This window comes from Capricornis sumatraensis, chromosome 7 (assembly GCF_032405125.1).
Source record: "Capricornis sumatraensis isolate serow.1 chromosome 7, serow.2, whole genome shotgun sequence".
Lineage (NCBI taxonomy): Eukaryota > Metazoa > Chordata > Mammalia > Artiodactyla > Bovidae > Capricornis > Capricornis sumatraensis.
Genome location: NC_091075.1, coordinates 74,202,714 through 74,226,924, shown reverse-complemented (window position 1 = coordinate 74,226,924; position 24,211 = coordinate 74,202,714). Strand labels below are relative to the sequence as shown.

At 34.7% G+C, this 24,211-nt stretch overlaps 1 protein-coding gene across 2 annotated transcripts in view; it reads right to left on the bottom strand.

Moving 5' to 3' along the window:
• Nucleotides 1-24,211, bottom strand: part of EXOC1 (exocyst complex component 1) — a 54,475-nt gene that overhangs the window by 1,829 nt on the left and 28,435 nt on the right. The window contains exons 10-18 of one of the 2 annotated variants that reach the window (XM_068975007.1): nucleotides 20,012-20,117; nucleotides 15,916-15,960; nucleotides 14,481-14,644; nucleotides 13,806-13,913; nucleotides 12,364-12,440; nucleotides 11,621-11,849; nucleotides 7,890-8,073; nucleotides 3,864-4,063; nucleotides 1,287-1,481 (exon numbers count right to left, since the gene is read on the bottom strand). In XM_068975007.1, the coding sequence (XP_068831108.1) occupies nucleotides 1,287-1,481; nucleotides 3,864-4,063; nucleotides 7,890-8,073; nucleotides 11,621-11,849; nucleotides 12,364-12,440; nucleotides 13,806-13,913; nucleotides 14,481-14,644; nucleotides 15,916-15,960; nucleotides 20,012-20,117 (1,308 nt within the window). The remainder of the gene's footprint in view (nucleotides 1-1,286; nucleotides 1,482-3,863; nucleotides 4,064-7,889; nucleotides 8,074-11,620; nucleotides 11,850-12,363; nucleotides 12,441-13,805; nucleotides 13,914-14,480; nucleotides 14,645-15,915; nucleotides 15,961-20,011; nucleotides 20,118-24,211) is intronic. The other variant, XM_068975008.1, reaches the window with a different exon arrangement.

Sequence of the window (24,211 nt, the reverse complement as noted above, 5' to 3'; positions counted from 1 at the left end):
TCTTCATGACATGGAGGACACCAAGATAAGTCAGACTAATCATGAGCAATCAAAGGATTCTATGATCTGGAAGTGGAAACTAAAATGCCGAAATCAACACAACACTGTAAATCAACTATATTTCAGTCAAAAAAAAGTAAACGAATGAACAGTCCCATAAAAAAATAAATTTAATAAAAAAATAACAAAAAATTTAAAAATAATAGTAATAATAAAATAAATACATAAATAAATTTTAGACAACTATCAAGACAGAATTTGACACACACACACTGACATATTAGTAATATCAATAGGTTATATTTATTCAACTTATTTCATATCAGCACAGTACAAAGTGCTTTATGTATGTATTATTCTATTTAAGTCTTATGACAACCTGGTGAGGGTGGGTACTATGAACAAACACCATTCCTATCTGCCAGTTCAAAGAGTGCCTTCTAGGATTTTTCCTTGTAAATCCTAAATGTCACAAATCTTAAATTCCTAATAGTCAGCATAAGACTATTTTACTAAACAGCTTTACTTGCACTTTTTGCTTCTCTTCTTTTAGCTCACAGTATTTCTTCCACTGGGAAGCCACTTCTACTTTATCTGTTAAGTTAGTATCTGACTTTCAGAGACTGACATAAATGCTTTCCTTCATGAACCCTTCCATGATGCTAAAATCAGAGTAATTCTCATCTCTAACTGAGGTTTAAATCTGACTCTACCATACATTAAGTATGGGATCATGGTCACATTACTCTACCTCTCTAAGCTCTGATTTTCACATGTATAAAATGGCAATGGCAATAATATTAGTGCCCACCTACAGAGTAGACGTATTATTTCTGCTTTTCAAATAAGGAAACTGAGGCTCAGAGAGGTTAACTAACTTGCTCCAAACCAGGTAGCTTTACCTGGAGGCAGATTATGAATCCATATCCAGGCTCCTATTCTCAGAATCACTCCACTGTACCATACACCATTCCATTCCCTTACTACCCTCCAAACTAAAACAAAACACAAAAAGGTAATGAAAAACCCATCCCCAAACAAAAGCAAAATAACTTAATGTCTCAAAACGATACAAGAGAAATATAAAATACACAGAGATAGCCATATAAACTTGCATAAATATTCCTTTCTTCCTCACAATTTACTAATCTTGTCTGCATTTTATATGGCGCTTTCCTCCTGCACTAAAATTAGAAAATGTATAGCATTTCTAGAGGACTATTTTGGGGGAAATAGATATATATAAGGATGTGCAATGTAGGTAGGTTAAAAGAACTAAAGCATACCTGAAGTAAGTTCTCCTCTTCACATAAATGTTTATCAACCTTCTTGTAGAGGTTATCAAGACCTTTTTTCACTTCTTTTCCAGGATACTCTTTAATAACTTTTCGGAGTTCTTGTTTGTTAAACGCAAGTTGGTAGCTCACTTCCTCCTCTCTTATACCCTGTGCTACCCGAGCTTCAACACCTTCAAAGAAATGCTTCAAGGAAATGAAAAGAAACAATGGCTAAGAACGGCTCTCACTACCACTTCAATTTAAAAAAAAATCTGATTATAAAATAGTATATATCCACTGTGTAAAAACCAGTGTGTGAAAATATAAAGGATAAAATAATAATCAGCTGCTATCACACTACTCAGAGATAAGCACTGTCAAAAGACTAGATTTCCCTCTAGTCTTTTGATGTGTGAGTATGAAAATGAGGTTATACTTTTGTATGCTATATTTTTCATTTAATATTTTATATGTTTTTCCCAAAGTATAAATTTTAATGGCTGCATCATGTTCCATCCAATGACTATACTATGTTTATTCATTTTTCCAGTATTAAGTATTTAATATTTTTTACTTTTTTTCTTGAAGTTGACAAAATCTATTCATCAAAACCAAAATCTATTATAAATATAGTTATAAATAACTTTTATACATAGATATTTACCCACATTATTGATGACCGTCCAGCATAAATTTCTAGGACTATAATTCCTCAGTTGAGGAATATAATTGTTAAGTATTCTGAAGATTCTTCATATACACAAATTGCTTCCCAGAAAAGTTCAATCACTTTATATTTCTCTCATACGAGACTATTTTATCTTATCATACTATCATCAGCATTATCATAATTTAAAAAAAAATCTTTGTCATTTTGAAAAGTGAAAAAGGGGGACTTTCCTGGCAGTCCAGTGGTTAAGACTCTGCCCTTCCAATGCAGATGGCATGGGTTGGATCCCTGGTGGAGGGATGGGAAGGGGGAACTAAGATCCCACATGCCAAGTGGTATAGCCAAAAGAAAGTAAGAAAGGTTTATTTGTCATTTTATTTCAATATTCTTCAGCTAGAAATGAAGTTTATCTGCTTTTCATATGCTCAGTAAGTACATTCAGAACCCTTACCCATTTATATATTGGGATCTTAGTGCTTTCCTGATTGATTTTAAAAAGATCTTTTATATTAAGTATACTGACTGTTGTGCTGTTATAAATATTCTTCTCAGGTTGCCTTTTAAGTGTAATTGGTTTTTTAACATGCATATTGATTGGCAAGTCTTTACTTGATCACAACACGGTCAAATCCCCTCACTACTAGTCTCTAAAATTTTCTTAGCTATTATTTATTTATTCTTCATTAAATTATTACATTTTTAATAATGATTTTTTAGACAAATCTGTTCTGGATATTTAAAAATTTTTTTCTACACAGATTTTTATTTTTTATTTATTTTTCTACACAGATTTTTAATTGGTTATTATAACATACAGGAAACAAATTATTTTTTGATATATATATATATCTTGACTAGGTTAAAAAACATATTTTACTTTACCAGATAAAATAACCTCAACATATTATATACAGGTAATTGTAACCCTGAGGGCTTCCCAGGTGGCGCAGTCACAAAGACTCCGCCTGCCGACGCGGGAGACACGAGAGACACGGATTTGGTGCCTGGGCTGGTAAGATTCCCTGGAGGAGGAAATGGCAGTCCACTCCAGTATGATTCTTTTTATATATCTTTATGTTGCGGTCTTACTGCATTGGCTAGAGCTTCTATAACAATGTGAAAGGATTTATCAATGTTTCTGCTTTAAATCTGATTTCAAAGGAAGTTCCTTTATGTTGCAGTTACGTATCATGCAGGCTTTAGGTCTGAGACAGACCCTTTACCCTAAAGGAATATCTGTCTGTTCTTCAATTTATAAGACACTGGTTCTGCATTTGAATTGCTGACAACAGATAGACAATTTTTATTTGACTCTAATTTCAAAACATAGAAGATGGCTAACCACATTGTGGACATAATTTGTTAGAAGGGTCCATTTAAGCTTCTACTATGTTGCAAAGTTCTCTAAAACTACCATTTCTCATGTTTAAAGATCAGATTTGCTCTGGGGAAGGACAAGTCAAGAAAGGAAGGATAAAGAAAAGGCAATGAATAAAACAATTTTTTTTTCTTTTTATCTTGATAGAGTTTTCAAAATCTTCATCTGAGCTAGGGATAAAGGTTAGCCATTTATGAGGTAAGAAATGGAAGACTGGTATAATGGAAAAGGCTAAATCTATGGTTAATCACCCTGCTTTGCTACCTGTCAATTATTATAACTTTTTATTTACTTTCAGTTTCTTCATTTGTAAAACAAGGATAATGCTATCTTACCCCACATCATGGTTTACAAGAATTAAAAGAAATGTATATAAAACATCTAGCAGTGTCTGAGCAGCTTCAGTATCTCAGTCCATCCTTCCTTATCCTCCTGCACCAATGAATGAGCAACCTTAAAAATAAATGTCTGTTGTGTTACTCACATGTAAACACAGGTCCAAAACCAGAAAAAATATACTGAATGAAAATATGCTTACATTTAGTTTTTCAAGAGGTTGTCCTAAAGAGTATATGACATAAGACTGAAGGTGATCTGTGTATTTTTGTTTGGCTTCTTTTTTTTCAGCTTCTAGACATGAGATTTTCAAACGAGAAAGTGTTGCAAAAATATGGTGGAAGTTTTCCATCATGACTACATCCCTGGGGGTCTTCTGGCTTTCGTTTGCTACTTTCTCCACTAAACAAAAATGGAAGAAATATAACAATGCCCTCGTATGAATATGACCACATTTAGCTATGGAAAAAAATTTTTTTTTCACTTATAAGTTTAAGAAGTAAGCACATTTTCTGCACTTAATCAAATAAAACATAATGTACTGAAGGATCTACCCAAACCTAAATAAAAAATCATTCTAAAACAGTCATATATATATATGTATAAATTTGGATTCCCATTTCACATCTTTTAGCCAAACAAATTCTAAATTGTTCAAGTGCTTAAAATGTTAAAAGCAAATAAATGAATGCAATCATTAAGTACTAAGAAAAATAAACCTAGTTAAAGAAATAATTCTGTGATAGTATGAACTTTCTAAGAATGGCCCAAAACTTAGAAGTCATAAAGAAAAAGATGAATAAAGTTGACATATAATTTGGAAGCTCTTACACAGTAAAACATACCATAAGCACAACTGATTTATATCCTTCTAGGTTAACAAAGGATAACAAGACTGATAATACTGAGAAATACTGGGTATCGAGGCAGATGTGATAGAAACTTTCACCAGACCCTCAAAGGACTAAACAGGTATAATCCTTCTGTGTGGTTATTTGGCAGAAACTCAACAGACACAAAACTTTTGACTTGGTAATTATTTCCAATAATTGATCCTAGGGAAATTATTAGATAATATACAGAAATATACAGAAAACAGGAAACGAACCAAATGCCTGTTAACAGAAGATCTGCTAAGTAAATAATGATAGATGGAACTCTATATAATCATTAAAAGTGATTATGGTTATCGAGTTGGTGATGCCATCCAGCCATCTCATCTTCTGTTGTCCCCTTCTCCTCCTGCCCTCAATCACTCCCAGCATCAGAGTCTTTTCCAATGAGTCAACTCTTCGTATGAGGTGGCCAAAGTACTGGAGTTTCAGCTTTAGCATCAGTCCTTCCAATGAACACTCAGGACTGATCTCCTTTAGAATGGACTGGTTGGATCTCCTTGCAGTCCAAGGGACTCTCAAGAGTCTTCTCCAACACCACAGTTCAAAAGAATCAATTCTTTGGCACTCAGCTTTCTTCACAGTCCAACTCTCACATCCATACGTGACCACTGGAAAAACCAGGGCCTTGACTAGACAGACCTTTGTTGGCAAAGTCATGTCTCTGCTTTTGAATATGCTATCTAGGTTGGTCATAACTTTCCTTCCAAGGAGTAAGGGTCTTTTAATTTCATGGCTGCAATCACCATCTGCAGTGATTCTGGAGCCCCCAAAAATAAAGTCTGACACTGTTTCCACTGTTTCCCCATCTATTTCCCATGAAGTGATGGGACCAGATGCCATCATCTTCGTTTTCTCAATGTTGAGCTTTAAGCCAACTTTTTCACTCTTCTTTTTCACTTTTATCAAGAGGCTCATTAGTTCTTCTTCACTTTCTGACATAAGGGTGGTATCATCTGTATATCTGAGGTTATTGATATTTCTCCTGGCAATCTTGATTCCAGCTTGTGCTTCTTCCAGCCCAGCATTTCTCATGATGTACTCTGCATATAGGTTAAATAAGCAGGGTGACAATACACAGCCTTGACATACTCTGTTTCCTATTTGGAACCAGTCTGTTGTTTCATGTCCAGTTCTAACTGTTGCTTCCTGACCTGCATATAGGTTTCTCAAGAGGCAGGTCAGGTGGCCTGGTATTCCCATCTCTTTCAGAATTTTCCAGTTTCTTGTGATCCACACAGTCAAAGGCTTTGGCATAGTCAAGAAAGCAGAAATAGATGTTTTTCTGGAACTCTCTTGCTTTTCTGATGATCCAGCGGATGTTGGCAATTTGATCTCTGGTTCCTCTGCCTTTTCTAAAACCAGCTTGAACTTCAGGAAGTTCACAGTTCACATATTGCTGAAGCCTGGCTTGGAGAATTTTGAGCGTTACTTTACTAGCATGTGAGATGAGTGCAATTGTGCAGTAGTTTGAGCATTCTTTGGCATTGCCTTTCTTTGGGATTGGAATGAAAACTGACCTTTTCCAGTCCTGTGGCCACTGCTGAGTTTTCCAAATTTGTTGGCATATTGAGTGCAGCACTTTCACAGCATCATCTTTCAGGATTTGAAATAGCTCCACTGGAATTCCATCACCCGCACTAGCTTTGTTCGGCTTTCTAAGGCTCACTTGACTTCATATTCCAGGATGTCTGGTTCTAGCTGAGTGATCACACCATAGTGATTATCTGGGTTGTGAAGATCTTTTTTGTACAGTTCTTCTGTGTATTCTTGTCACCTCTTCTTAATATCTTCTGCTTCTGTTAGGTCCATACCATTTCTGTCTTTTATTGAGCCCATCTTCGCATGAAATGTTCCCTTGGTATCTCTAATTTTCTCGAAGAGATATCTAGTCTTTCCCATTCTGTTGTTTTCCTCTATTTCTCTGCATCGATCACTGAGGAAGGCTTTCTTATCTCTCTTTGCTATTCTGTGGAACTCAGCATTCAGATGGACATGAGTTTGAGTAAACTCCGGGAGTTGGTGATGGACAGGGAGGCCTGGCGTGCTGTGATTGATGGGGTTGTAAAGAGTCGGACACAACTGAACTGAACTGAACTGATATTAGTAGACAAGGAAAGACACTAGAATCATAGAGTCTAGCAGGTTCCAAAACAGTGTGTAAGGTATGATAAAACATTTTTAAATTAGAGAATACACAATATGTGCTTATATACCAGGGAGAGAGATATATTGAAAAGTTTAGACAGGTAAAAATTAAACGTTACCTTTGTATGATGAGATTACAAATTACTTTCTTCTTGATTTTTAAAGTCAGTTTGCTGATTTTGGGGGGTATGTAATGAGCATATAGTACTTTACAATCGGACAAAGCAAAGCTACTTTGAATTTTAAAAGAAATATCAACCATATAAACATTCAATCATATAATTTATCATCTTTCCCCTAAATCTGTTTCCACCAAAAATGTATTATCTGTAACTGTTGAGATAATTCTACTTTTGTCATTTTTTTAGCTTTAAAAATTCCTGAATTAATGCAGTCAGATTGTTTATTTCAAATTAAACACATCCACATTGTTTCTGTAACTTAACTGTGTGATGTGACATAGGAAGATGATGAATTATACTATTTTAGCATTAATTGGGGCTTCCCTGGTAGCTCTGCTGGTAAAGAATTGGCCTGCAATGCAGGAGACCTAGATTCAATTACTGGCTCGGGAAGATCCCCTAGAGAAGAGATAGGCTACCCATTCCAGTATTTTTGAGCTTCCCTGGTGGCTCAGATGGTAAAGAATCCAACTACAATATGGGGGACCTGGGTTTGATCCCGGGGTTGGGAAGATCCCCTGGCAGACTGAATGGCAACCCATTCCAGTATTCTTGCCTCGAGAATCCCATGGACAGAGGAGCCTGGTGAGCTACAGTCCATGGTGTTGCATAGAGTTGGACATGATTGAGTGACTAAGCACACACACGTACAGACATCACTGTTGATCATCTCGAGAAGACTCTTGCTAAAATGCAAATGTAATCCACAAGGTCATTTTTGTGTTTAAAAAATGAATTTCAATTTTACATAATGATAGCCCATATGAACCCTAAAATATAAGTAGTTCCTGGTAAATACAAATGGGTTTTACGTACTGTTTGTTTTTCAAATTTAAGAAATCTTTACTTTCAGAAAACTTAAAAAAGACTATAGACTATGGAAAATAATGAACAGATCTGTCCCCCAACTTCTAACTTAATCAGAAATAATGAAAACCGACCAAAAATACCAGAAATAAGGAAAACCACCACCAAAAACGTCTTCATAATGTAACAAAAGCTTACCATTAACAAATACCCCTCTGATAAGTTTAGTATATGCTTTATCTAGATCTCCACGACGCTCAGCATTTTTAAAGATTGATTCTGCGAGTCCAGCAAATTCTTCAAATTCAGCAACAAATGGGAGAATTCCTACTTTACTTTTCTTTGAGATCTTTACTTCTTCCATTTGCCTTATTTGGTTACTCTAAAGTTAGGCAGAAAGCAAGGGAGAAAAATAGCTAAGCAACTTAGAAACAACATACAATTAAAAGCAAATATATATACCACAAAGGCATGACGTAATTTAATACCTAGAACATTTTGGACATTTACTAACCAAAGAGTAATACAATATGGATAACTAAGAAAAACTATTTCTAGAGATTAAAAAGTACATATATAATATTTAAGAAACTAAAATCAAGGAAAAAAATCAAAATTATCCAAAACAAAATGCACTCAAAGCTTGTGAACCTCAGGTCTTTGTTTAAAGTAAAAACAACTAGTGAACACTTCTATCATTTATAAAAGGTAAGTATATAGTGATTGCCCATTTTGGGGCAGAGCAGATACCAGAGCACACACAGGATCTCTCACGATTATTTCTGGTTGGTGGCTATACAGTCAAGTTGAGAACCACAACCATTTCCAAATCTCAACAGCCTAAAATTTGTTTGGATAGAGAAGTTCTATATTTTGGGGGTATGAGAACAGAGAAGGAGATCAGGTATTTCTACTGTGGATTTGCATTACATAGTTTTCCATGTATCTATTAGTTATTTACTCTAAATCTGTATAGTAAAGTACTTGTGTAAGATGGATACAAAGTACAAACAGACATACAGACAGAATATAGACACTTTGGTTCAAAATAATCAATTATGATTCTGTGTACTTCCAGGGGATCTAGTTCTATTTCCAGTAAGAAGTACATTGCCAAAGTGTTGAATCATTTTCAACTCCTACCTAAAATGTCATTATGCTGAGATTTTGGGGATATAACCTGAAAACCATATGACATGTAGAGATTAGAAAAGTAATTGTTCTTTTGTTCAATATGGTATTGGAAGTTCTAGACTTAGCAATCAGACAGGAAAAATAAATAAAAGCAATCCAAATTGGACAAATAATTCTAAAACCTATATGGAAACACAAAAGATCATAATAGCCAAAGTAAGCTCAAGAAAGAAGAACAAAATCAGAGGTATTATGCTCCCTGATTTCAAACTATACTACAAAGCTATAGTCATCAAACAATATGGTACTGGTACAAAAACAGACATGTAGATCAACGGAACAGAGTACCCAGAAATAAACCCATCCTTATATGTTTAATTAATCTATGACAAAGAAGGCAAGAATATACAATGAGGAAGAGGCACCCAAATCATATCATTTTCAAAGGTTAAAGAGTAGAAAACCACATCACTATAGTGTGAGGAATTCTGAAAAGCAAAGTAAATTCAGGTAAGAAATGTACTGGAGTGCAGTGTCCAGCTTGGTAGTACTTGATATGTTTCTAATTTTATCTCTAGTTCTTGGTAGGCTAATCTTTTTAGCCCTGTTCCTTAAAGAACACTTTGGGCTTGGCCACCAGATGAAAGTACTAAACTCAGATGCTATTTATTTCACTTTCTGCAGTCGTCTGACATTCATTCTTTGGTTCAATACACACAGAACCATTCACTACTTTTTCAAGGTATGCCTTAGGTCCAGATCTTGTCCCAAGTACCAAAACATGTAACACTTAACTGAGCACGCACAACTGACTGGACACTGTGAAAAGACTTGAGTTAAAATAAGAAACATTGATGACAACCAACAGAAGGAACCATCCTTCTCCCTTTAGTGACAAAAGGTAAAGCTTTTAGAAATACATGCAATTTAGGAAAAAACATGACTTTATACCTTTGTCTAGGTAAATTTTACTAAATTTCTTCACTTCCCAGTTTTGAGAGTAACATGAACATTCTTCAGCAAACTATTATTAATTACTACTGTTATTCCCTGGTGACTCAGATGGTAAAGCATCTGCCTACAATGTGGGAAACCCGGGTTCGATCCCTAGGTCAGGATGATCCTCTGGAGAAGGAAATGGCAACCCACTCCAATACTCTTGCCTGGAAAATCCCATGGACAGACGAGTGTGGTAGGCTACAGCCCATGGGGTCACAGAGTTGGACGTGACTAAGAGACTTCACTTTCACTTTCACTACTGTCATCATCACCATTACAAGTGATCAGTTACAAGCTCTGATTCTGTACCAGGCAATGTGCTAAGCACTTCATTTGAACCCATGCCTACATCTACCTGATACTATTACATCTTACACTTTTAATAATTACATTCAACTGGATTGAGAGGTATTATATTAAAGTTTTATATAATAGTTTTATTTTACTGATAAGAGCAACAAAATCTTCATATTCTAAAAATGTATAGTGTTCTCAAGATTAGTGTTCTAGCTATTCTTACTCTATGTCACATGGGACTCATTATCTTAGACTTTAGTAATTCTTTATTTTCCTTTTGGCTATCAGCTTACAATCAGACCTTACAGGTTTATCATCACTTCTCAAGAAAGCTGGGCAGGGAAGAGGATAAGTGGCCAAATTTCATAATATTTCAAATGCCAGTGCAGTCATTTGGTGGGGAAGGAGGGCTAACAAGTCTGTTGAGGTGACATTTAAGTTTCTGCAGATGGCTTTTAAACTTTCAGAAATCAGTAAATATTATTTTTAAAAAGTATAAAAGATGATGTGGATTTTAATTACCCTTAATATTTTTATTATTCTCTCATTATTCTATGGGCTTCCCTGGTGGCTCAGCTGGTTAAGAATCTGCCTGCAAAGCGAGAGACCTGGGTTCGATCCCTGGGTTGGGAAGATCCCCTGGAGGGAATGGCTACCCACTCCAGTATACTTATCTGGATAATTCCATGGACAGAGGAGTCTGGTAAGCTACCAACCATGGGGTCACAAAGACTCAAACATGACTGAGCGACTTTCACTCACTCATTCTATGGCTATTCAAGCACTGGATTTAACTTAGAGGTTACATAGTAGAATAATTCAGATGATAAATATCTACTTTTACATATTAATACTAAATACATTAATAAAATGAAACTCTTTTTAGAACCTGGTCCAATCCTGTTCATATCTATGAGCTTACCAAAACCTAACAGAAAAAATAAAGTTAATGATTTTTTTCCTATTAGGAGAAAAATGATAACTGCCAAAAGTTTTCATAAGAACAATTTATTCTTAAGGTAATATGATTAAAGCTATTAAACTAAAAAAATACTTTAATCAATTAAAATTATCCAAATATTAATTATCCTATTATAATATGTTAAAAGAAGAGAAACAATAAATTCAAGTTTCAGTTGTTTCATTAAATCTGTGGTCACTAATCAGTCAACTGGGATTTCAGTTACTTAGAGGATCTCAAGTATAATAACTGCTGCCTCTATGTCAGCTACTTCCGAACTTGCCATGATTCACTGTAGATGGGACTCTACTTGGCACAGCACCATCCAGCTAACCCTGCTCCTGTATGTTGCAGCCAATACCTTGCTTCAAGGCTTGGGGGATATGAATAGTAGATCCCCTGGTGGAAAACTGGGAATATTTTAAATACACACACACACACACACACACACACACACACATACACACACACACACACACAGATATTTTGCAATGGTTAACAGTTCAAAGTTATTGGAAAAAAAAAAAACCCAACTTACAATACATTTGTCAAAGTTCCTTTTGACAGTCACCAAAACATTTCCCAATGTAGTACTCAGAAAAGAAGCAGGGTCCACGTTTTGTGCAGTCCACACATGATGACTCATTTTGACTAGCATGTAAAGGGAGTTAAAACTATCAATTTTGTCTCCTAATGCAATCAAGTTGTTCAGTTCTGGCTCAATGCAGCGAAATATTTTAATCATCATTTGGCGGATCATATCCTTCCTGTTCAGAAATACAAAACAGAAAAGTTATTACAAGCTTCAGGTGTATTCACCTTTAACTTTAATCCCCTCAGTATACACAAATGACTAAAATTTGATATTTCAACTAACACTGTCCAAATAGTTAATTATTCTAGAATGGTTTCCAATATTAACATATTTTTTGAGGTTGCATTTTATCACTCAAAATAACACTGTCCTTTGTAGAACTGGGTCCTGAAATGTGCTTTGTGATTTGAGAAATACACTACAATTCAAATGCTACTTCCTACCAGCAAACGTCAAAATTGACTGCATTTGTGCGTTTACAAGAGCAAAGAAAAGCTGAACAGCCATAAACAGCACCAATTTTACTTCCTGAGATGTTCCATAAGACACTGGGCACACAGATAGGTGCTCTGAGTGTTGTCAGTTATGGTCAGGAATCTGGACTCCTCACTGGGCAGTATTCCTTTCTGCTCAATTGAAAGTTTATTTTTTTTCACAATAAACAACAGATAGTAACAAACACATACTCAGATGAAACAGGCAGTGGTGTGCCAGCATTATGTTGCCGTGACAAAGTTCCTCCATCTGTGTCCTCTGCTTCCGTCTGCAAAAATTATTCAGGTACTTTACATAATAAAAGACTAACAAATTGACTAGTTTAGTTTATATAGCAATAGCCTGCTCGGTCTTAAAATCCTTAGGAGAGAATATATTATGAGAAATAATGATTTTTAAAGGTAGTATTATCAATGCAATCATATAATTTAATATGTTGTTTCAGAATGTTCACGAAAAGCTTTGTTTTTAGATTTTATCTGAGAATGAGAAGTTGTGTTTGTGTGTGAGGACATTTGGCGGGGTGGGGCGGGAAAGAAAGGTAGAGGAGACTCAGAAGGAGTATAGGAATGAGAGGGCAACTTAATAAAAAGCTGAACACATCTAGGAACATGTTCAAGGGAGAATTTTGAAAATTAAAATCATTCTAATAAAATTAATCATTCTAATAAAACTCAAGCATAAAAAATGCTGTCAGAAGTTCTTATAGAAACTAACAAATTTACTAGCAATACTATCTACAGGAACAAATCCTCTAACCATTTGAAAGATTTAATTTCTCAGTCATTTGAGGACTGTTTGTATATGTTGGTTCTTTTAAAGATCATCTCAATTTTAAAAAAGCTATTCGATTTGCATTGTGCTTTTAAGTTCTTTAAAATACTCTAGCAAATGTCTCATTTTATTTTCTTACATTTATGCCACCAGAGAGTCATGTTCAATAGGCATTATTATACCCATTATACAGATGAGGAAAAATAGGGATTAAATAATTAGTTTAAGGTCTCATAGTAAGAAAGCCATAAGAAAGATTCTGATTTGAGGCCTCACCATTTTTTTCTTTCTTGCTTTCATTTATTTTTTAAGACCACAGGGGCTTCCCTGGTGGCTTAGCGGTAAAGAAATCTGCCTGCCAATGCAGGAGCCACAGGTTCAATTTCTGGGTTGGGAAGATCCCCTGGTGAAGGAACTGGCAATCCATTCTTGCCTGGGAAATCCCATGGATAGAGAAACCTGGTGGCCTACAGTCCACAGGGTCGCAAAGAGTCGGACACGACTTAGCGACTAAATAACAAATGTACATTAAAACATCATTTTTAAATTTTTTTAATTCTATTTTTCTTGATCACTAAAACAATACATTTGCTTTTTAAAAATATTTTTTGCCAAGTAAACTCAGACATTTCCCCACTCATCAATTTGGAGAATGTTTAGGCCTAAGATAGTCTAGAGTATTAGATTAGATGTCCAAACCCTATCCCTTTTTTTATTATCTTGTATGATAAAAATTATTTTAAAAATCCTTACAATGTAAATTCTTTCTGTTCTGATACTGAAATTATGACAACATACTGATTAGGCTAATTATGATATAGATCCTAAATATGAGCTAATAAATAAATGTCACCCATACCACAGTTCCAGGCATACTCTGATGTTGCTGTAGTTTGAAAAATTTACTTATGAAGTCTTGTTCTGCCAGACACAGGGGCTCCAGTTCACTCAGTACCTGTTCAAAGATCTGAAGAAAACCAAAATGATCCTACAAAGAACTGAACAAAATGCTTAAAAATAACATTCCACATTTAATCACTTTTTGGCAGCAACCAGGGAAGCTTTATCTATAATCTTAATGGAATCCCCCAAACAAATACTTCCAAGATTGACAGGACAATGCAGTATTAATGAGGTACAACAGGGTCAGAACATACCTAAAACAAAACTGACAACAATTATTCACTTGGAATCTGGAAAAAGGAACATAGTGATAAAACTTTTTATTTAAACAATTTAGCTTCATAGAAGTTGTTTCCTCTTTGTAGTCACTCAAATAACTGGATTGACAATGCAAGCTCTTTATGATTTATAACAAATTTTAATAAAGCTGTTACGTCATTTAATTGATGAATCACATTTCAGTTGCCATTTGACCGGTATTTTGTTTTTTTAGATTCAGAAATGGAAAGTAAGACATGGTTAATTAAAAGAGTCAATAGAGCCCAAATCTTTGAATACAATGAAAGCAATAACAAACTGGTGCTAGAAAACTGACAGTAATGTTTAAGAAACATGTGTTATTTTATTTTACCTTATCAAATTTGGTTCTGTCCGCGACATCGAGGTCAGAGGCCGACATGTTTCCCATATCCAACAAGGAAGATGACTGAGATCTGCGATTCCCTGAACTCTGAACACTGAGTTTATTTAGACTAGAAGTAGATCCAGTTAATTTCCCGGAACTTCCATGAAGACCTAAGAAATGATAAAACTTTAAAAGTTGTGACCTTCATGAATAAAAGACCCATGGCATAATCAAGGCTCTTTTCTACTGTCCTGGTCTTCTGGGGCTCATATTAGTTAGGGCACAACTCTACCATATGAAAAGGATGTACAGTCTTTCTCTTTCATTAAGATTTGTATTCTACTTCTGAGCATATGTAATGATAGGTGAAAGCACACAGAATCACAGAGTAAGACTGAAAGGGATCTTAAAGATCACATTGTGCCCTGCCCAGTCTCATCACAGTTGCCTGATGATTTTTCTAAAGTAGATGAGGATTTCTTTTCCACTCAGAAGACATGACTATGGATGAAAGTCACTGACCCCCTAGAATACTAGCTAACATGATGGTTGTATTTCTAGAAAAAAACTGCCATATTCAATATTATTTGCCTCAACATTAAATCAATACATTAGGCTGAACCATGTGAAACTACCAACACTCAATTATTCTTGCCCTACTAAAAATGTCAATTACACATAACTCAATACATTCCTGAACTCAGACACTCTTGTTTTTTCAGCAAGTAAACTGATTAAAGTTCTTTAAAAAACTAAACAAAATGAAAGGAGAAAAAAAAAACCCTGAATATTTGTTGTATTTAAAATACAACTAAAATATAACACATACATTATTAACTATATTAATATGGGACATCTGAGTTTAGGTATAAACACAGGTATCTATCATAGCCATGAGGAAAAATGAGAACAATATGTCTGGACAAATCCTACATACATCAAATAATTAAACGATTCTATTTTTACAAGAAAATGTGATATTTTTATTCAGAATTAAATTTAAACAGTAAAGCATTTTTATTCTTCTTGACTATTTCTTAGCTAACCTGTATTATTCGCTGATGGTCAGAAGGGACAAATAATAAAATAAGTAATAAAAAATATGATATATAGTTAGCTAGGGACAAACTTTGGTTTCATTATGCAAAATCTGACCACACATACAAGAAATTTTATAGTTTCTAAACACAGCCTGAAAAAAAAGTATAATGGTTAAGATTTTTTATAAATTTCTGACTACCCACCATACATGTTTAACCATATTACATATTTCTTGGATGTAGTCATACCACTTCCCTTCTGTTGGTTTTCTTTCATCAATACCTGGCAACCCAGAGCAATCAATATTTCTGGTGTAACTTTTTTCAAGATAAATAACTAATTTCTAGACATTAAACAAACATGCATTGAGAATACCTACTAATACACTAAGCATACTCACTCTCTGTTTCCTGTTTGACAGCACTTTCTTTTCGAGGCAGTGTAGCTGTGATGGATTAGGTTGCAAGCATCAAAGACAAAGACAAGTTAATAAACTGCAATTTGCACAAACCATGCACAAGAGGAAGTTAAAGCTCTAGTTTAAAAGACACATGCAAAGAACCATGAGCATCAAGTAACGAGAGATGCAACATATGTTTAGTTGGTCAGCTACTGCTTGAGAAATTACATGAGAGAAAAGACTTTACTAGTCTTTTAATGTACTATTTTATGCAAATATTCAGGTAAAAATATCTACATTTGTAAACCTCCCCCACACTTTTAAATGATGTTTTAAGTCTCCTAAGCTGATGTACTTAAATTTAAAGACTATGTTTGCAAGTTCTGATTTCTGAAGAAAACAGAGTTCAAGTAAATAATTTAATACAGTGAAAATTTAATAGAATGAAGTTGCACATTTAAACATTAAATGCATTAACAATCCTGTATTCACTGAAAGCTCTTGGAAGGAATCTCCACTGTACTAAATAATTTTATACTCCCTCTGATAAAAAATTATGAGTGGGGTTTTAAAACCATTTTAGAATAATAAGCTAAACTATTTAGTAACAACAGGCTCTGTGAATACTGAGAATAAAACATATGTATCAAAATACTAATTATTGGGAGATGGGTAGGTAGAAGGGTAAAGGTGAGGAAAGAGGTCTAATTGGGAACTGGAGCTCTTTCAGGGTCATCTGGTATTTCCTTTATCTAAAACCTCTCTTTAGTATTTGTTAGATCAATTGTAGAGATCATCTTGTGAAACATTCTCAACCCAAATGAGAAGCTAATTTGAAAGGCAAAGAAAGAAATTACAAAATAAAAGAGAAAATTAATGGATATAACTCTAGAAATATTTAAGAAATAGAAAACAATGTGTCAACTCGTGCCAAACCGGGATAGTGATAGCTGCTATCGCCAGGCAAAAGCTCGAGTATAAACTACTAATTTGCCACAGCAAAAACATGTAAATCTTCCTAGCCTTGTCTGCCTGAAGTTTAAAGGAATATGAAATGATAAGGCTGGACATTATAGCGACCAGTAGGGAGGGATGCGCTGGAGCCACTAGCTGGCCAATCTGAACAGTACCTTCTGGTGGCCTTAAGGTGTCACTCTACTAAGTTCATCAGTTTCAGAGCAAAGCCTAATGCTGCATATATTTTTCTTTTTTTAAAGTAGTTAATAAATACTACCAGTGCCCTATTTGGGCTCATAAAAAAGTCTGTATTATTTATCAGCAAGAAGTAACAATATTCTGGTAAATTTTAAATATCCTTAAACAATTTCTGCTAGAGTATAAGCATTAAGAGGGTAGGGTCTTTGCTCATTGCTGCATTCTCAGTACTGGGCAGTGCTTATCATATAATAGGTAATTAATAAACATTTACTGAATGAATCTTCCAGTCAGGACTGAATTTAGTCTTGTGTTCAAGACTCCCTTTGGAGTTAACAACGTTTCTTAATTTAGTGGAGAAACACTGAAAAAAATGTTTTTGGCATATAATTTTTAAAGTTTTGGATTAATAAAGATAAGGAAGTTATTATGTAAATAGGCTCAACTAATACATGTGTGTCTTATCTTAGTAGTAGAAAGAAAAAAAATGAGCGATTTAAAAAATTATTACTAAATATCCTTTGCCTGTCTTTTCATTAAGTACATCTGAGGAACACAAAAGAAAAACAAAACAAATAATCTTGGGGGGACAATTCCACACCTCTGAAGATACCAGGGTAAACCTTCTGATCTAAAAAAGGCAAAGACTTTATAAAAACCTTACTACAAAGAAAAAGTAGTTTACTGGCATTTTAACATTATTTTAAATTATCTGAACTAAGTAGATGTTAAAGACTTGAGTAAAGAATGGTTCAAAAAGAGAGAATTCCCCTGAATCTCTATGACTATATTTTGTCTACACAATTTCCTTTTGTAAAATACATTCAATCTGACTTTCTATTCTTATTAGTATCTACAATGCAGCATTTTCAGAGCAAGGGAAAAACAAAACAAATTTAAATTTTATTCATAATTACTTAATTTTGATCCATTGAAAAGTTATCTTCCCCAAATTTTAGGTTTCTCTTTTAATTGTAATTACTATTAAGAACTGATTTAAACGTAGTTTGAATCCTTGAAAAAGTATCTTTAAAAAGTTTACATTCTACCTATTTAGAACTTCTGAAGTCATTTGTATTTAACTTGAAATTTATTTTTAAAAGTTGACCAACAAGTTACATTTTCAAAGATGAACAAAATAGTTTTTAACCTCTGAATTCTGTTTATTATTTAGTTTTTCTTTTCTTGTAACTGATAACATCATAGTAATAGAAACTATAATTTTTTGGTTACTCTCCTATTCCTTATTAAGTATAATAGATACATATGAAAGATGTAATTTTAACCCTGTTTTAAAAGTATCTTCTAAACTTGTCTTAGGTTAATTAAAAATTTTTTAACAAGATAATTTAAGAACTTCAAGGGATAAGAAAAAAAATCAAGGTTTTAGGTTAATGCAATGATATCATTAAGATACTATTGTACTTGATTTAAATTATATTTCAATTATGTCATTTATCTCAGTGAGAATCTTAGGCTTGATAAATTAATATTATGATAATGGCATTAATAACCTCCCAAGGAGGTAGTTTTAGAAAGATTTCCCTTTTATTGCAGTAACAAGTGATGACAAATATACCAAATGAAAACATTAAACATGTAACTGTATTAATATGTTGTTTACTAAAAAGAAAAATTGATTTAACATATCCATGGTGAAACATTAACAAGGATATAAACACACTGTTTAAGAACAATTAACCTTTAGGATGAGTTAGCATTTCTGTTTCCAAAAGCCTATTGTCCCAATATTTTTATCAGTATCTTTATAGAAGTGTAACACACAGATTCAAACCATTTAAAAAATCTGAACTAGTATCACCAATATATTAGTGTTGTATTAAAAAAAAAACAAAAACCACAAACCAGTGAATCACAAAATAATTACCCACTACTAAAGATAGTCTTCTTTGTCCTAAAGAAAAGAATGGAAAGATGAGCTATCAATTTCAATCAGGGCACAGGCTCCTTTCAACAAGTAAATGCTAAACTCATGGTTCTAAAGGGGAACTATGCAGACACAGAGGACAAACTGTAGCCATTTAAGGCCAGGTTTTGACTCCAATAGGCACAGAACTCCATCCAAAAAGAAGTCCAGAGATGGGTACATGCAAGAGCAGAATGTGGCCTCGGCAAATCATTTCCTTGCAACTTGATACTTTCACTGGTTATCCTTTTAAATCAAGTCTTTTGTTTATTTAACATATTTCGAAGCAACAAAAAAGCCTCGTTTCAAAAATAACTCTTCAGAAAAATAAAGTATAATAACAGGAGAAATTTTGGTGACATTTTTATAGCCCCTTCACAGGGGAGAATACACTTAGAAACTTTCTTTTTGATTCAAAATAGCCAGTGAGAAGTAAGAAGCTAGGAATCACTTTTACCTCCCTGTGGAGTGCAATGACTTAAGAGATCACAGACTTGCCTCCAACTGTTATAAAAGGTCTTTTAGGAAATCAGAAACTGAACTTCCAACATGTGTCTCTTAATCTAGTACTTTCTCTACCAGCTGCACTTCATTTTCTGGCCAACTGCTTCTTCTATGACTATATACAGTTGTCCCCGGTATCTGTGCAGGGTTGGTTCCAGCACCTGTCGTGGATATCAAAATCCATGGATGCTCAAGTCTCATAGCTGGTCCTCCATATTTATGGGTTCCGCATCTGCGGATATGAGGTGCACTGTACTTTTATTAGACATGACATGTATTTATTGCTGTCAAATTCACATGCTGTAGAATTTTAATTAGTAAAAGTATTTAGAGGCATACTTGTTCCATGAAAAACCTATTAATCAAACCAATGCATTAAATTTATTCTTTTACTAATTCTATTGTATCTCCTTCCACATTGCCTAAAAAGTCTTAAAATTATTTGTCACAAATAAAACAATTTTTAATAGAATAGAAAGAAAATAAGGGGACTGAGGTGCCTAAGCTTACCAAACTTCTTGCTTTCTTTAGTTGTGCCAGTCATCTTGATCTTTGCAACTTCAAAGAAATCTTTAATTTCTCTCTCATAGAGTCGTGATAAATAATCCATGTAATTCTTTAAAGTAAAAACAACACATACTCATTAATAAAACAAATATAGCAATTTCCATTTCTCAATCCCCCCATATCCTTTGTGCTTGTTTTGAATTTTGTGGTCTTAAAATATTTGATGCATTTCATAGGACACAAGAAGGCTATTTTCCGTCTTTTAAAAAAACTGAACTGGCATCATAATATTAACAATTTATAAAAATATGAAGTTGAATAATCACACTCACATTTTCACTTTTATACATTCAATTCAGGTCAATCGCTCAGTCATGTCCGACTCTTTGCAACCCCATGGACTGCAGCACGCCAGGCTTCCCTGTCCATCACCAACTCCCACAGTCTGCTCAAACATGTCCATTGAGTTGGTGACGCCATCCAACCATCTCATCTTCCGTCATCCCCTTCTCCTCCTGCCTTCAATCTTCCCCAGCATCAGGGTCTTTTCCAATAAGTCACTTCTTTGCATCAGGTGGCCAAAATATTGGAGTTTCAGTTTCAGCATCAGTCCTTCCAATGAATATTCAGGACTGATTTCCTTTAGGATTGACTGGTTGGATCTCCTTGCTGTCCAAGGGACTCTCAAGAGTCTTCTCCAACACCACAGTTCAAAAGCATCAATTCTTTGGTGCTCAGCTTTCTTTATAGTCCAACTCTCACATCCGTACATGACTACTGGAAAAACCATAGCTTTGACTAGATGGACCTTTGTTGGCAAAGAAATGTCTCAGTTTTTTAATATGCTGTCTAGGTTGGTTATAAGCTTTTCTCCCAAGGAGCAAACCTCTTTTAATTTCATGGCTGCAGTCACCATCTTCAGTGATTTTGGAGTCCCCCAAAAATAAAGTCTCTCACTGTTTCTGTTGTCTCCCCATCTATTTGCCATAAAGTGATGGGCCTGGATGCCATGATCTTAGTTTTCTGAATGTTGAGTTTTAAGCCAACTTTTTCACTCTCCTCTTTCACTTTCATCAAGAGGCTCTTTAGTTCTTTGCTTTCTGCCATAAGGATGGTGTCATCTGCGTATCTGAGGTTACTGATATTTCTCCCGGCAATCCTGATTTCAGTTTGTGCTTCATCCAGCCCAGCATTTCACATGATGTACTCTGCATATAAGTTAAATAAGCAGGGTGACAATATACAACCTTGACATACTCCTTTCCTGATTTGGAACCAGTCTGTTGTTCCATGTCCAGTTCTAACTGTTGCTTCTTGACCTGATACAGATTTCTCAGGAGGCAAATAAGGTGGTCTGCTATTCCTACCTCTTGAGGAATTTTCCACAGTTTATGGTGATCCACACAGTCAAAGGCTTTGGCGTAGTAAATAAAGCAGCAGTAGATGTTTTTCTGGAACTCTCTTGCTTTTTCAATGATCCAATGGTAATTTACACATTACCTTTCATGTATTTTAAATATAGCTGCATTCATACTATATAGGGTGTTTGGGTCAGCACAATCAGGCTTTTCCAGTGTCATACACTAATGACTGCACAGTATTACACTCTGTTGATGTTCATAATTTAGTAAACCATCCTCTTAACACAGACTACTTAAGTGGTTTCGATGTTTTGCTGTGATAGACAATGTTACAATAAGCTTTTCATCTCTAATGAACTGCTTCCTTGGAATAATTTCCTAAGGGTAAAATTACAGTGCCAAAGAGTAAGGGAATCTTTTAACTTTTCCTCTATATTGCCATGCTGTTTTAAAAATTATTATACCAATAGACAGTATCAATGACATTGAAGCAGTACACTGAGTTTTACCATACCTTGCCAGCATGGGGCATTAAATTAACCCAAAATAGGTTAGTTTCATAAGAATTTAGGGCTTCCCTGGTGGCTCAGAGGTTAAAGCATCTGCCTGCAATGCGGGACACTCAGGTTCAACCCCTGGGTCAGGAAGATCCCCTGGAGAAGGAAATAGTAACCCACTCCAGTATTCTTGCCTGGAGAATCCCATGGATGGAGAAGCCTGGTAGTCTACAGTCCACAGGATCGCAGAGTCGGACACGACTGAGCGACTTCACTTCATAAGAATTTAATTACTACATCTTACAGTTTTCATAATCAAATAATTTATTTTTAAAAAACAAAATTTATTCTAATTCAAGTGAAAACATCTATTATTTAACAGGCAAACTCATTCCCTCATCATATATGCTTACTGTCATACAAAAATATTTTATACCCTTTCAAAAGATTCAACAGTGGGAGGCCATGTATTTTTCCAAACCCTATGTTAAATGCCTTATGTAGAGTTTCACTAAATTTAAATAAATCCACAGCAGAAAAACTCCTATGCCTAGTTATTCTTTTAAATTTATCACGGAATCTACACTTCAATTTCAAACACATTCAGTTTTATAACAGTTTACTTTGCTTTGAACATCAGATGTAACTTTCAAAGGTATATCATTTAAATTATTTGTATACTGACTCATAGTTCATTATTGATTTTTTAAGATATTTTATAAATATATAAAATATATATTAGATATAAGGTATATTTAGATATTTTATAAATAGATACGTCTTCATAAAATATTTTTGGATGAAACATAATATAGAGCCTGCTTATTCCAATTTGTATGCCACATACATTTCCCACAGATTCTCCGTAAGGAAAGTTAAATAGGAAATTTTTTCCTGTGTTCTTTGTGTGTAACTTTAAAAGTAAATCTAAAGTTAAACAGACCCTAAAATTATTCCTATTTCATTTAGCTATTTCACTTTTTCAGCATCTCATTCTTTGAATTTTAAATTCTCACAAAAACACTGATCACTGGAAATCAATGTAAATGACTGACCAACTTATAATCCATAAAATCTTCATTAGATTTCCACTCAACTCACTCAATATAACAAACTGCATTCCAATACCCAAATTAAGTGCACACTATTACCCAAGCAATTTAAACAGTCTCAAAACAGCTATTTTGCTATTTTGAAAACAGTGATTTGAGCAGACTACCGAAAATCACCTTCTTTTTCAATACAATTCAAATGACTCAATACCTTCCCCCAGGTTCTCAACAAACTCAGGGGTGGGAAAGGCCACAGTCAGGTGTGACTCTCAGTTCATTCATTTACTAAATTCAGAAAGATGTTTCTCATAGTACGTATTTTTCTTAGCACCCTGTATACAGCACCTAACTTAAAATCCAACTATCTTGAGTTTAACTACTGTTATCTCGGGCAGTATTTCCAACTTTATTTTGTGCTCACTGTAGAGTTTTACAGATAACACCATGTTTTATTTTCTATATTTACAAATATGGGACTGAGGCTGAGAGACGATGTCTGAGCAGTCTTCAAGACTGTCAGCCTCAGGGGACTATTAGGAGAGGAAAGATCATTCCTACCTAAACATGGACAGACCATCTTCCTGATCAACCGCTCTACATGCCTAACTCAGAGCCCCAGCTAGGGAGAAGGGATTCTGGGCAGCCGAGCTCATTACATGTCCAACGCACCACTATTTTCCTTAGGCTCTAATTACATATACCCCAAATCAGGGGTTTGCTTAGATTCAGCCATAAGTAGAGTTGGGGCAGAGCCTAGTTATTCTTATCCCTAAAGAAATGAAGACAAGCTTTTCCTGGTCCTGCCAAAAAGTGTGAGCTGGGTACAACTAACCAAGTACAAAAGTGAGTGCTAAGTCACTTCAATTGGGTTCAACTCTCTGCAACCCTATGGACTATATAGCTCACCAGGCTCCTCTGTCCATGGAATTCTCCAGGCAAGAATATTGGAGTGGGTTGCCATTTCCTTCTCCAGGGGACCTTCTCGAACCAGGGACTGAACCTGAATCTCCTACGTCTCCTGCATTGGCAGGTGAGTTCTTTACCACATACTACCTGAGAAGTATGAAGTATAAATAGTATCTGGATTTAATTATTATTTCTTACCAAAGAAACACTGATTTGTCAGGTTCTTTTTTTTCATTCCTTTCTTTCCATTTCCTTTCATTCCTTTCTTTGTCATATTAATAAAATTCCTATTTTTGAAAACACTTGAGCAACCAAATTAGATTATCAGGCATAAAACTGCATGGTCTGTCACAAGTTTAAATACAAGATAAAGTAAGATTCCTTGGA